General features: G+C 35.4%; 1 protein-coding gene across 9 annotated transcripts in view; it reads left to right on the top strand.

Moving 5' to 3' along the window:
- PPP1R12A (protein phosphatase 1 regulatory subunit 12A) overlaps positions 1–14,796 on the top strand; it is a 161,947-nt gene that overhangs the window by 120,529 nt on the left and 26,622 nt on the right. For 4 of the 9 annotated variants that reach the window (XR_002515723.2, XM_003906819.5, XM_021922637.2 and 1 more), the window contains exons 10-14: positions 4,089–4,304; positions 5,504–5,598; positions 6,716–6,820; positions 7,718–7,885; positions 8,282–8,458. Coding sequence is in view for 8 of the 9 variants with exons in the window: in XM_003906819.5 (XP_003906868.1) it covers positions 4,089–4,304; positions 5,504–5,598; positions 6,716–6,820; positions 7,718–7,885; positions 8,282–8,458 (761 nt within the window). In the remaining variant the exon portion in view is untranslated. The remainder of the gene's footprint in view (positions 1–4,088; positions 4,305–5,503; positions 5,599–6,715; positions 6,821–7,717; positions 7,886–8,281; positions 8,459–14,796) is intronic. The other 5 variants (XM_009181263.4, XM_021922639.2, XM_021922638.2 and 2 more) reach the window with 4 other exon arrangements.

The raw sequence follows: 14,796 nt of genomic DNA, 5'->3' as shown, positions 1-14,796 counted from the left end.
ACTTTTAAAACCTGTTATATTCAGTGATTCTTATACTCCTGTATCTACTTTAATTTAGCATATTAGTGTTTTTTAAAATTTTTTCAAGTTTATCTGTAACTTGAGTGACCTAACATACAAATTTCCTTAAACAGATTGTTAATTTCTAATTGCATCTTAAAAGGTTTTGCAGTTATCTGTTTTTAGGTTCCCAGTCATGACTCCACTTCTGATATTTAGACAAAGTTATATTAAGTTCTCCAGCTTCCTTCCCTGGTACATAAACTATGTGCGTGTGCACGTGTTCACAGCAAGATAGATCACAAAAATGGAAGCACACAAAACAGTTTTACATTTCACTTATTTTAATAACTTGGGGTAACTATGGTGAAAGATAGAGGTGTTTACTTTAAATGATCTTTCCTTAATTCCTTAACCCTTCAGCTGAAATTAAAGAACTGTTTCTGTAGCAATATCAAGCTGATGATTTGTGGAGATGTTATCTATAAAACCATCAGTTTGATTTTGTGCTTAAAATTGTTAACTAACAGTAAGTCTGTATAAGCCTTTCTAGTCAAAATAAATATTGTTGGGATCTCTAAAGCAGATTATCTATTCTTCTATATGGGTGTACGTTCCAATAAAATGTAAATGACGTTTTCTTTACTTGATGTTAAAAGTTCAGAATTGTTATGGAATTAAGTGTTCTAGTTAATTGAATTCAATGTAATAGTTAATAATTTAACAAAAGACTGCTATGTGCTGTGGGTACATAAAGTATTCCAATCGAAATGTACAGATGTAGCATGATTTAAAAGGAGAAGAAATTATATTTGACTTAAGATAATAGAATCAGGACATTTTAGATAAATCTTGTAGGTAGTACTCCACCTGAGAGAAGAAGGGCTTGCATAACTTGTTGAAAGGGAGGGAAGAAAAACAATATGAACAAGTGGGGATAATGTGGAATAATTTGGCAGGAAAAATGAATTGTTCCATTTGATTAATTTATAGGGTGCATATATACAAAGTAAACAGGAAAAGTAGAGCCATGTTGCAGGATGTCTTCTCTTCTAGGATAACACTTTTATTTGATAAGTAGTAGAGAGTCATGGAAGATGTTTGAACAATGCCTTGAGAGAATTATTCTTTATAGAATATTATTCTGACAGCAGTGTACAGATTTGAAGATGAGAGACTGATTGAGAAAAGGTTTATTAGAAGGTCATTGAAGTTGCCCACAATGATAAAAATATGAACTAGGGAAGTGGCTCTGGGCTTATAAAGGAGAGGAGATTTAGAGACTTGACCTCTAATTTATGGATGGAGGAAAATGACAGAGAAGGTCTAACATAATTGTGAAGTTTGAAACATAGGAGATCGAAGAGCTAACCTTCGTGCCATTAACAGAATTAGGGAACTGAAGAAGAGATGGTTTGGAAGTAAAGGTGTTTTATTTTAGTCATATTGAGTTTCAAGTTTTCAGTTACAGTTCTAGATCATCCACTCTACAGGTAAAATTAGGACTGGAAATTTAGGAGACTGGACTGGAGAATAATACATTTGAGAATAAGCTGACTACAATTAATATTTAGCCTGAGGAAGTAAAGACCCTCCTCCAGTCCCCCAGGAGAAGAAAGTAGAAACAGAATATGAGAGATCCAAGAGCAGACTCTGGAAGGGCTAGCACAAGGAAAGTTGTACACACACATACACACACACACACACAGCCTGTATAAGGAGTGTTGTATACACACACACACACACACACACAGTCAGTCAGTCAAGAAAGGAATGGTCAGAGTCAAAAGAAAAAGGTCAAGATAGCATCCAGTTAAAAAAGCTAAAGAAGAGAGTTTCCTGGAGGAGGAGGTATAGTTAAGTATTTCAGGAAGGGTTTATTTATATACCAAGTAAAATCAAAAGGTGCCTTTAGACATATAAAGCGGTACTTAAATCCAAATTCATGTTGGGCAGAGTGGAGGTATATCAATGATTACTGTGTAACAAATGCTGATTTCAAAATTGATAGATAGTACTGCCTCATTTTTCTCAACTCTAGAATAACAGTAATGGTAGTATTTCATTGGGTAATTATAAGGTTGAAACAGGATAACCCAAGTGAAACACTTAGCTGAGGGTCACACACTAGTAAATATTTGTTAAATGTTAGCTTCAGTTATAACAATAAATGTTATCTGATCTCTGGCTGTTTTATCATGGGGGAAAAAGTTTGTTTCCAGGTTTTTTGTTTGTTTGTTTTTGTTTCTGTTTTTTGAGGAGGTGGGAGACCTAATGTGGGTGTTGGCAAACTGGCCGGTGGGCCAAACCTAGCCCACTACCTGTTTTTGTATAGCAAACTGGTTGGAGAAAAATATCAGAAAAATTTCACTGTCCCTAAAGTTTTATTGGGTACAGCCACACTCATTCCTTTGTGTATTAATATTATCTGTGATCCACAAAGCTTGGCATTTACAGTCTAGCCCTATAAACTCACCAGTCAATGAGTAGCTGTCTCAGTACCTATCATATTGCACAGAATATTAGAGTTCACAAACTTTCTTGGTCATTGGAGCCCCTAGTGTTTGGTAGGTTTTTTTTGCAGTGCCACTGGCAAAAGGAATTACCTGTTTTGTCTCATTAGGTAGTTCGATGCAAATGTGATCAAAATGGCAGGTTGTGCAGTGTCTATGAGATGTCACTGCTTCTCTCAAAACTTTAAAATATTCTACAGAGCCCCCGTGACTTTGTTGTGACACCCTGGAGCACTTCGGTGCACATTTTAGGAACTGAGGAATGCTTAGGCCCTGTTGATAGCAGTTCATTACTGGAAGTACCAGAGGTATATCTTTATAACAGTTTTGTCCATGAAGTGGCCCTCAAGCATCATCATGGGAGCTTTAACAAGCTCTATTAACCTGCTAATTATAGCAAATGTTGGCAATAGATATGAAAGAAAGGATTTTTTAAAAACTATTAATACCCTATGCTTGTGGCAACTAGTTAGTTGCTGTATTCACCAATCTGTATAGTTAACTGTGGTTGAGTATAGAAATTCTAGAAGTGAAGTTGATAAAGTGATCTAAAGATAACAGAGGTTGCATTTTTAGGGTTGTTGGAAAGCCCTAAAAATAACATAAATATTTGTACATAAAATTAGTTTTTACTATAGTTGAAATATTTAATGTTTGGTGGGGAAATCAGTAAATTTAAGGCTGTGATGTTAAACAGAGTATTATAATTAGAAAATATCAGTTACTAGTTTTTGTTGATTGTGTTGGACATAAAATTTTTTAACCAGAGTGTATACATGGATTAAAAACAAAATTCATGTGCAGTAGTTTGTTCACTCACATGCTATATTATCTATTCTATATGTCTTTAATTGCTTTAGAAGTTTATTAGATTTTTTCAGATTATCTCATGCTAAAGCTAGAACTTGTTCCCAGTAACTTTTAAAGATTGGATCATTATCCAATTATTGGGGTTTAATTTATTATAAAACTATTTTAAAATGAAGAAAATACATTTTGCTCGTAACTTCCCTTTTCTGTTTTCATGCTTTCAATCTTTATCTCTTTACCTGTCTTATTTTAATTGGCTTTAGTATGATTTCATTGCTCCTATCATGCCTGTGGTGGAATCAGTAGATCCTGCATCATGGAGGCAGGGCTTGCGCAAAACTGGCATTGTTCTTGTGCCCAATAAGGGTGAAAAATCTATGGTGAGGCATTTCTATGTGCAAGAATTTATATTAGGTTACAACATAACAAGTTTAATATAAATTGGTTCCAAAGATGCATGGTTTTAAGTCCTTACGGTGTGCTCATTTCTGTTTTCTGTATTTGCATCATAATTTTTCTGTGTGATATAAAGTGTGTAGTGTGTTTTCTTAAGTCTAACCCCTGGAAAGGTAGTCTATTTCTTTAAAATTTTTAGATATTTACATTTTTTACTAAGACATTAACCTATTTAGTGAAAGTGTTTTATCCTGAAACTGTAAACCATAATTTTAAATATATTATCTGTAAACTTATTGTTTCCAAATTAAGGACTGATCAGCTTTAAAAATTCTTTTTTCTTTTCCTTAAAAAATAAAATAAACACAGTTTCCAACCACAGCTACAAAAATTTCTCCCAAAGAAGAAGAGAGAAAAGATGAGTCTCCTGCAACTTGGAGGTTAGGACTTAGAAAGACGGGCAGCTATGGTGCACTTGCTGAAATCACAGCATCTAAAGAGGGTCAGAAAGAAAAAGATACTGCAGGTGTTACACGTTCAGCTTCAAGTCCCAGACTTTCCTCCTCTTTGGATAATAAAGAAAAGGTAATCTATTTCACAGTCTGGTTTATGTGAAAACTCATGATTTCTTTTCCAGGAACATTAAATCTGGTAGATTGTCTGCTAGTTATCTTGAGATCTAGGTATCAAGTTAATTAACCTTAATGAATTACATAAGACAAATGTAATTTATACAGAATTATAAGTACTGGAAAGATCAGATGTATTTGCCTAAAACATAAATTATGGGACTATACTCAGTTAAAGGAATCTATTATCTTACTTGAGAATTTATAATAGAACTGTGTTAAGGAGCAGGCTTATTTTGTTTATTATGATTCAAGAAGCTTTCTGAAATTTAAAAAACATAGGAATACATTTATTCTAGAATGTTAGTATACTCATAAGTTACATTCAGTATCTGAAAAAAAACCCAGATTTTTCATCTACCATATTACAAGCAACTTTGTCTTAGTGAGTAAATTTAATAACTCTATTTTGAGAGGCGGTATTAATATTGCATTATTTAGGGTGTACCACAGTTTATTCAATACTAGTATTTATTTCTACAGCATAGTCAGCGCTTGGACTATTTTTTGCCCATACAGTTTTCTTTCTCTACTTAGAAGTGTTTCCTTGTATCAGAAATTCAGATGAAATTGCTCCTCAAGTAATTCTAATATTTTTGCTTTTTATCAATTTGTTGTGCAATTGGTTTCCAGGTATTTTATGCCAGCTTACTAGGAATGTATCAGAGTGTCATTGTCACTACACACTCTTAGCCATATTTGGATAAATATAATGTAAATAATATTTGTTTTGACTATTTTGATGTATTTGAGAGCACTGATTATCAAGGTTCTGAATAGCTTGTATAATATAAATGCTTGAGGCCTCTCAGTGAACCGTATTTGAAACTTTATTTCTGTGGAAGAATTTCAGGTTATGACACAGTATTACTTTAATCTGCTATAGAAGTTTTAGAAAAAGTCATTAAAATGTGGAGGAATTTTTTTCCTTTCTTAGTTAAAATGTTATCTGATTCTAGACTGAAGGAGAAAGAAAACTACTTTGAACAGACTAATTATTGATTGACATTAATTTTAGAGTTTAGGAATTGTTGAAATACTGTAAACTATGATAGGTATGTAATTGTACATTATTGAATAACCTTTTCTTAATACTTTTAGCATTGTCTATAGTCAGTACACAAATTAATTTTTACTTGTTTCTCTGTTGTGTAGGAGAAAGATAGTAAAGGAACTAGGCTTGCATATGTTGCACCTACAATACCAAGACGACTAGCCAGTACATCTGACATTGAAGAGAAAGAAAACAGGTGAGTTCATTTTTATTTGCTTTATGCATTCACTATAAAATCTTTATTATCTAGCATGAGAGTTAATACATGAGCATTGTAATTATGTGTGGATATGTATTGTGGGAAGAGATGGAGGGTATTCCTGAAGGAGAAAATACCAACTACATAGTCCTGAGGAGGTGCAGACTTAGTATGTTCATGAAATAGCAAAGAAGTTGTGGCTGGAACAGAGTGAGGGGAAAGTGGGAGGAGATAGGTCGCAAACTAAGTTCTCTAAATATTTGGAACATTTAGGAAAGGGGAAAGAAGAAGGGAAGGAAAGCCCTCACTTAATCATTTTAGTTTGTTTTAAATATTTTTATTTAAATATTTTAGTTTGTTTCTTCCTATTTTTCAGCTTATAGAATTTGAATTTTTTTTTTTTTTTTTTTTTTGGGACAGAGTCTCACTCTCACTCATGCTGGAGTGCAGTGGCGCAATCTCGGCTCACTGCAACCTCCACCTCTCGGGTCCAAGCAGTTCTCTGCCTCAGTCTCTCGAGTAGCTGGGGTTACAGGCACCTGCCACAACGCCTGGCTAATTTTTGTATTTTTCGTAGAGACGGGGTTTCACCATCTTGGCCAGGCTGGTCTTGAAGTCCTGACCTTGTGATCCACCCGCCTCAGCCTCTCAAAGTGCTGGGTTACAGGTGTGAGCCACCGTGACTGGCCAAGAACTTTTTAATATACTTGTAATCATGTTATCATATCCAGCTTTTGATTTTTTTCCCCTAAGATCTCATAAGCAGTCTTGTATGTAAATATATATTTTTAATAAGCATTGTTTTTTATTGGCACGTAGTATACTATAAAGTAGATCTTCTGCGGTTAAAGTAAGCATCTCCCCTACTTTATATTTTGTGATCAAAAAGTATTTTCTGTAAATATCTGAATTTTCCCCCTATACTTAGGGGAAAAATTATACCTTAGGGTATAATCTTAGTACTGAAATTATTTTATCTTCTTGATAAATATTCCCAAGTGTCCTCCCAAAGGTTTTTGCTAGTTTCAGCTTATATTAATATTTACTGGTGTACAGCCTTTTTAATCCCATTTTAAAATTATCTACCAGAATCTGAAGGGTGTTCTTTTAACAGAGATTCTTCAAGTTTGCGAACAAGTAGTTCATATACAAGGAGAAAATGGGAAGATGATCTTAAAAAAAATAGCTCAATTAATGAAGGATCAACTTATCATAAAAGGTAATAATATTATTCTTAAGTGGTTTTTATGTATTCATTTATAAAAATATGAGGCAATTTTTTTGGAGCCCTCAGTTTAACATCATTTTAAACAAATGCGTGTTTTTATTAAATATTATGAGTTTTTGTTGTTTAAAACTTACTCTAAACACAGGATATATATTTAAAGATGGGTGATAATTTGTTCTTATGCCTTTCTAGTATATAATTAAGCTTCAAATATTATGAAATGTTTTTTAGATTGTTACATATTTAAAAGGAACTCCTTTAGAAGGAACTCCTTGACTAGAACAATTTAAACAGGCCAGTGTCTTAATTGATCTGGTTGTCATTGTTGATCTGGAAATATTTGCCTTGCCCTAGAACTCAGAGCTATAGAAATACTTTCAATTGGAATGTTGGTAGTATCATGTTGAAGAGGAAAAAAAGCCCTATAAACAATTTCTTTACTAAAAGCGACCAAAAAGAAGAGTAAGATGTGAACAAGTTTCACGTAGGCATTGGTTACTTCCGAGGTATCTGACCCATTGCTGAAATAATTTTCTTCAAAAAATGTCAACGTCTTGTTTTCCGTGGGTAGTACAAAACCAAAGTGTGTTTTTCAGGCTCAGCCTGGCATGAGCATATGGTGTGGAATAGTTTCAAAAATGTGAAATAGCAGATCATTGTCTTGCTGAGAAAGTTGGGAGGAGGCACTAAAATGATACACTACCAAATTAGTGAAGTTGTCTAAACTCTAGCAAGTCGTAGATGCAACTCTTGGTGCTGGAGCTGGTGGTGTATTTAGGAACACAGTTTTTAATTTTTTTCTAGCCTTGTAATTTGTATAATGTATAGACATTAACTCTAGAATACACATACAAACACATCCTATATAGATATGACTCTTTTGTTTAGTTGCTCCTTTGGTAGAAGACAAGATGATTTGATTAGTTCTAGTGTTCCAAGCACCACATCAACACCAACAGTTACCTCTGCAGCTGGGCTTCAGAAAAGCCTGCTTTCCAGCACAAGCACTACTACAAAGATTACAACGGGTTCTTCCTCAGCAGGCACACAAAGCAGGTAAGTCACAGATACATTTTGTGCTCAGGTCTACTGTGTGCTTATGTATGTGCATGCGTTTTTGTTTAGAAGATTGTGGGGCTCTGGATTTTCTCATTTATCTTGTTAAATTTATTCACAAACAAAAATTGGTTCAACATGAGGCAATTTTGCATGTCTGGGGGAAAATTTAAGTTCCTGAACAATGAACTTTCCTTGAATTAGACTGCTTAAAATGTAAATTTCTCTCTTTGACAACTCTGGGAGAGCTTTTTGGTTCGTAATTTAAGGATGTCTCACCTTATGTTTTAAAAAAATCCATCCCTGTAGTCATGTGTTTTCAGCTGCTAGAAAGTGCTTTCGTTGTTTAGCTGTTTTCCTTTTCTCTTTTTTGTGTTGCTGCTTATGATGCTATAGTACCTCAAATCGTTTGTGGGCTGAGGATAGTACTGAAAAAGAAAAGGACAGTGTTCCTACGGCAGTGACCATTCCTGTTGCTCCAACTGTTGTAAATGCTGCAGCTTCTACCACAACCCTGACTACAACTACTGCTGGCACTGTCTCCTCCACAACAGAGGTCAGGGAGAGACGCAGGTGTGTAAAGGTCATAACAGTACTGCTGATATATCTTGCCCAGTGATCAAAGTTGTTTTTTTGTTTTGAAAAAGATCTTGTGAGGCTGACGACCATCTCTCCAGTAGAGTAATAAATGAAATACCCTGTCAGCTCAGAACTAAATACAACTAGCAATTATTTGTATTTAGGCTTTGTGATCCATCTCTGACAGAAGTAATATTTTTTTGTTTAAAGTCAGTGAACAAGACAGTTGTTTTCTTACCTAAACATTTTAGTTTCTAAGGTGGTTTTATTTCAAAAAAATTTTTTGATGAACTGAACACACAACACACGGAAAATTAAATGCAACATGACAAAAACAGGTTTTATCATTCTTTTCATTGTTTCCTCCATTAAGAAATTTGAAGAATGTTGAACTGTTTAGTTCCTGTTGATTTTGAGAATTTTATATGAAGATTCTCTTGGTAAGGAAAAACTTCTGTGCATAAGTGTAAGCCAGATAATTTTAAGTGTGTTGAATACATTCATTTAGTTTTGTCTCTGATACATAGAAAGCACTTATTATTTAGATTTTTTTCAAAGAGTTTGAATTTATTTTGTGTGCTTAAATATTTTTAAAACATTGCTCACTTCTTTCTGTTGCCACCTATTGGCATGGAATCATAGATGTACAAAGGAGCTTACTAACTATCTTTTGGGATTTCCTTGCTTTACCGAAGGAAACAGACCCAGAGATAATATGTGACTATTTTACTTTTGTATGGTTTATTGGTGTGAGGGCTGAGGCTTGCCCCAAGATTGCAGGAAAAGTAGTTCAGTTCTTTCTGCTATATTATGCATAGTCCCTAGCTTTTTTTTCCTCTTGGAAAAAAAAAAAAAAGAAAACCTTAGGAAACCAAATGTCAGCCTTATTTTTATATTTTATTCTTGCAAAATTAAATTATGTAACTAATTTTTTTTTACTAAAATGCTGACCAGATTAACTTTGATTTATTTCTGTCACGTAGTAGTTACATACAGAGTTTTTTTTTCTCTGTTGCCAAGTGAAGTGCCTGGCCTGTAGTAGTAATGGCCTCACAGTAATATTTGTGTTTGAATATGTGAAAAGTAGTAAGTTAGTGTTAACTTTTTTCTTCTATCATTGCATGTTTAGTTTTTGTCTATATTTAGGTTTTGTTTGTACTTCTATGATGAAATTTAGTGGTACTTTTATAATGCCACTGCAAGTGGTGGTTTGTGATTTGAGTACCAGTATAGGTCACATATTATATTTTAATTATTCTTCCCTTTTTTCCTATAAACTTAAGTCAGTTTTAGGTTGTTGTAGTGCTCTCAGTAAGACCATAGAGCCAACAGAAATTAGTATCTATCATTTAAGTTTGAGGGGTTTACTTTTTTTGTTGGTGGGGTTGGGAGGGGTTGTTGAAAGGAAGAAGGATCAGAAGTTCTTGGTTTCTTAACTCCTTACTCTGCCTTGATTCTTAAGGTTAGAATTATCTTTGAGTCAGAATCTCTTCTGTTAAATGAGGTGTTTGATTTATATTTTTAACTTCTAGAATCTTTTCTGTCTCTAGCATTCAGTGCCTTTGAAAATGTCTCCAGTGACAAAACCTAATAAATGTCTCCCCAGAATCATCAATTGTTTCAGAACAAATTATGATTCTTAACCCACAGATTGTTTATTCTGCTGAAGAGAATTGAGTTTTGACTTTTAGAATTAGTCCTAATTAGTTTTAATGGAAGACATTGAAGATTGAAAATTAAACACTTGGATATATTTTTAAACACAACATATTCTAATTGCGTAAGAAAAAAATGTGTCTGGTGACATTTTTTGTGCTCTACATTATAGAGATTTTTTGTCTTACCTTGTTTCAGTGATGTTTGCAGTCATATCAGTGTTTGTGTTTTGTTCCATGTGAAATAATTGTTTGCAATCTTGAATACATTGTTGGCCTCTTCTGTTTGTCTTTTATTTAAATTTCATCAATGGTTCTGAAATGTATATGATTTAAAATCTGCCTTAAAAATGTATATATGATAATTTGAGAATATACTGTGGCTAAAACAACAAAAAAGTCAACACAGGTATACTATTTGGGTTGCTCAGAAAATGGTAAGCATCTAAGGAATAAAATTATATACCCTGTATAGTTCTAAGAAAGAGATGCAGTAGGTAAGGTCAGTGTGATATAGCAATGATAAAGGCAACAGTGGGGTTTGGTGGGTATATTCTACCATCTTTTAATGATCAGCTCTTTGCAATTAAAAGTACAGAAAATACATAAATTATTTTTCTTCTCTATGTCGTATTCTTAGAGGTCTGCTCTAGATAGGTACCCCAAAGGAGGAGAAAGGAACTGAATATTAGATGGTAATTATCAAATAAAGGAAATGTGTTTATATTACAAATTGATAAGCTATATTTTTATGCTAATTTGGGATGAATGTCACATGGAAAATTAAAATTATCTGCAGGTGCAGATTTTATAAGTCTTTCAATTAGTAACTTTAATCCCCCTAACCTTCATATGTGAAACCAGGTATGATAGATTTATTGACTTTTGTGGCAATTTGAAACTATTGAAAAGGAATCCAGGTTCATTGGGAGAGAGTGTAATGGTTGATAGTACTATTTGCCACGGTAATAAAAAAGAGCCAAGTGTCAATGCAAATTTCTCTGTTATAAACTAAATATGAAACATTTGACTGTAATCAAATCTGACAGTAGTTCACGTTCATGTTTAGTTTTAGAGCAGCTCATGAAATACTAAAGTGATAACATGCACCCTATCTGTCTTGCTGTGAACTTTTTTTTTTTTCCAAGACAGGATCTCGGTCACCCAGGCTGTGTGTGGTTGTGTGATGATAGTTTCTGCAGCCATGACCTCCTGGGTTCAAGGGATCCTCTCACCTCAGCCTCCTGAGTAGCTGGGACTACAGGTGTGCCATCACACCCAGCTAATTTTTTAAATTTTTGTAGAGATGGAGTCTCACTGTGTTGCCTAGGTTGGTCTCAAACTCCTGTCCTCAAGCAGTCTTCCCACCTTGACCTCCTAATGTGCTGGAATACAGGCATGAGCTACTATACACAGTCTGCTATAAACTTTGTTTAACCAGATTAACTATCACATTTAAGTTTAATCTCCTTTTTTCTTCTCTTCGTTTGGTAGAAGTCTGAAAAGTAATAAATTGCATAGGGCCAGTAGGTACATACTTAAATTAAATGCATGAATGGAAAAAAATAGCCATTGGACATTTTCCAGGCTGATGTTCTTAGGAGCACTTTTTTATATTTACTGGATATGCCACAAAATGGGTTGGGGTGGAGGATTCTCTATTTAAATGGTCTTGGGAAATACTGAGTTAAGCCAAGTTAATACAGGTTACATTTCTCATTATATCACAGACCTTTTAATATGTTATTGTGGTTTTCTTAGAGAAGGTTAGAATATGTAGCATTTCCCTAATTTATACAACCGTTTTTTGTAACAAGCCCAAGCCCCTCTTATATCCCAGAATTAATGTTCTTAAATTTTAATAACAAGATTATTAGTTATTCTCTTACTCCTTTTGAATTACTTGTCCCAGGAAACTCACTATAATAGTTATAAAAACATAGTATCGCATATCTAAATAAAATTAAAGTCAAAGTATAATAGTGATGGAATTTTCATCTTAATATAAGTTTATTGGATGTCCCATTCAAGTAAAACTCCATCTTGTGAATTTCTTGACTTAGCTACAAATGTAATTATGTAGAAACAGCAAGAAGAACCAGTTCTCGGAACTAATTTTAAGCAATAAGTAAGAGTTAATTGATGCAATTGAGGCAACTAAGATCTTGCGTGAGAAATTACCTGGTCATCTTAGGGTTAATTATCTAAGGAGGTGAATGCTAAGAATAATATCATATATTCTAGTTTTAGAGAAGCAGTTTCCAAAAATTTCAGGGTTGTAGAAAGAAATATGATTTCCTTATATATATAAAAGGAATGAGGGTTCTCAAAAGAGTTTTGAAAAAATGGTAGATGATTCTAAGGATGTTTGAAGATGTGCTATACTTGCTGAACTGAGAGCTTTAAAGGACACAGAGAAAAGGCATAAAACCCACAGTAAATTCAGAGGTTTATTATTATGATTGTATGAATAGTGTTAGGCTAAAAAAATGAATTACACATTGAGAAGAATGCTAAAGCTAACAAAAGAAAGAATCTTTTTTTGAGACAGAGTTTTTCTCTAGTTGCCCAGGCTGGAATGCAATGGCACAATCTCAGCTTACCACAACCTCCACCTCCCGGGTTCAAGCAGTTCTCCTGCCTCAGCCTCCTGAGTAGCTGGCATTACAGGCATGCACCACCAAGCCCGGCTACTTTTGTATTTTTAGTAGAGGTGGGGTTTCTCCATGTTGGTCAGGCTGGTCTCGAACTCCTGACCTCAGGTGATCTGCCTGCCTCGGCCTCCCAAAGTACTGGAATTACAGGCGTGAGCCACCGTGCCCGGCCAAGAAAGAGCCTTTTTTAAAAGTAGCATTTGAGCTGGCGCGGTGACTCACGCCTGTAATCCCAGCACTTTGGGAGGCCGAGGTGGGCGGATCACAAGGTCAGGAGATCAACACCATCCTGGCTAACAGGGTGAAACCCCTTCTCTACTGAAAATACAAAAAAAATTAGCTGGGCCTGGTGGCGGGCGCCTGTAGTCCCAGCTACTCGAGAGGCTGCGGCAGGAGAATGGCGTGAACCTGGAAGGCGGAGCTTACAGTGAGCCGGTATCATGCCCCAGCACTCCAGCCTGGGCCACAGAGTGAGACTCCGTCTCAAAAAAAAAAAAAAAGGGGCAGCATTTGAATAAAGAAAACTCAGTAGATCATTGCCTGGGGTTTTAAGAGGGGAATACGTGGAATAAACTTCATAAATTTAAACAGCATAGAAGATAGAGATGCAGTTGACCCTTGAACATTGTAAGAGTTAGGAGTGCTGACTCCCTGTGCAGTCAAAAATTTGCATGTAACTTTTGAATCCCCCAAATCTAAATTAATAGCCTACCATTGACTGCAAGCCTTACCAATAACATAAGCGGTTGATTAGCACATATATTGTATGTTGCATATATACTCTATTCTTACTATAAAGTAAGCTAGAGAAAAGAATGTTATTAAGATACTCATAAGGAAGAAAAATGTATTTACTAATTAAGTGGAAGTGGATCATCACAAAGGTCAGAATTCTCTTCATCCTCACATTGAGGAGGAAGAGGAGGGATTAGTCTTGCTGTCTCAGAGGTGGTGGAGAGGGTAGGAGGAGGCAGAAGAGACAGGCACACTTGGTGTAACTTTCATATAAGTGGACCTGCACAGTTCAAACCTGTGGTGTTCAGCAGTCAACTGTACTCTACTTCTGTAAGTGTTCTCTGGGAAGTGTGAGCTAGGTGGTGTAATTGGATGAAGCGTTAATGATTGGACTTCCCAAGAAATATTGATTATCAGAGGAAAGGCTTTATGTTGTGTTGCAGGGCTCTGTCATATCCTTGCTTGTTTGACTTTAATTATTTAACTTTTTTTTTTTGAGATGGAGTCTCAACTCTGTCACCCAGGCTGTGTGGTGGTGCAATCTCAGCTGACTGCAACCTTGATCTCCAGGATCAGGTGATCCTTTCATCTCAGCATCCAGAGTAACTGGGAGTACTGACATGTGCCACATGCCTGGCTAATTTTTCTATTTTTTTGTAGCGACAGGTTTCCTCATGTTTCCCAGGCTGGGCTCGAATTCGTGGGCTCAAGCAGTCAGCCTTCTTCAGCCTTCCAATGTGCTAGGATTACAGGCATGACCCATGACACCCAGCCTTGTTTAACTTTTGACACAGATTACATGCTTTTGAAAAGGTGCATACCCTGTGACAAGAGGAAACATAGGAGACAAGAGGAAACATAGGCTTAAATTTATAAGAAGAAATTTAGTGGCGATAAATGCCAAGACCTGTTCTTTATATCAGAAAATCAGTTACTCAAGAGTAACATGCTGATTTAAAAGCTGTTCATATATAAAAAACACTTGAATTTTTTAGAGCAAAGTATGAACAATAACATGTTGTCTGACGTAAGTGTCATTAGTAAAAGCACACTGACAAGAATGCAGGGAGACTGGGTGCGGTGGCTCACGCCTTTAAGCCCAACACTCTGGGAGGCCAAGGCAGGCAGATCACTTGAGGTCAGGAGTTCGAGACCAACCTGGCCAACATGGTTGAAACCCCATCTTCACTAAAAATAAAAAAATTAGGCGTGGTGGTATGCGCAGGTCGTCCCAGCTACTGGGGAGGCTGAGGTGAGAGAATCACTTGAACGCCTCTGCACTCCAGCC

The sequence above is a fragment of the Papio anubis genome, chromosome 9, assembly GCF_008728515.1.
Source record: "Papio anubis isolate 15944 chromosome 9, Panubis1.0, whole genome shotgun sequence".
Lineage (NCBI taxonomy): Eukaryota > Metazoa > Chordata > Mammalia > Primates > Cercopithecidae > Papio > Papio anubis.
The sequence above is the reverse complement of the archived record's forward strand: the minus strand, read 5'-3'. Positions and strand labels throughout refer to the sequence as shown.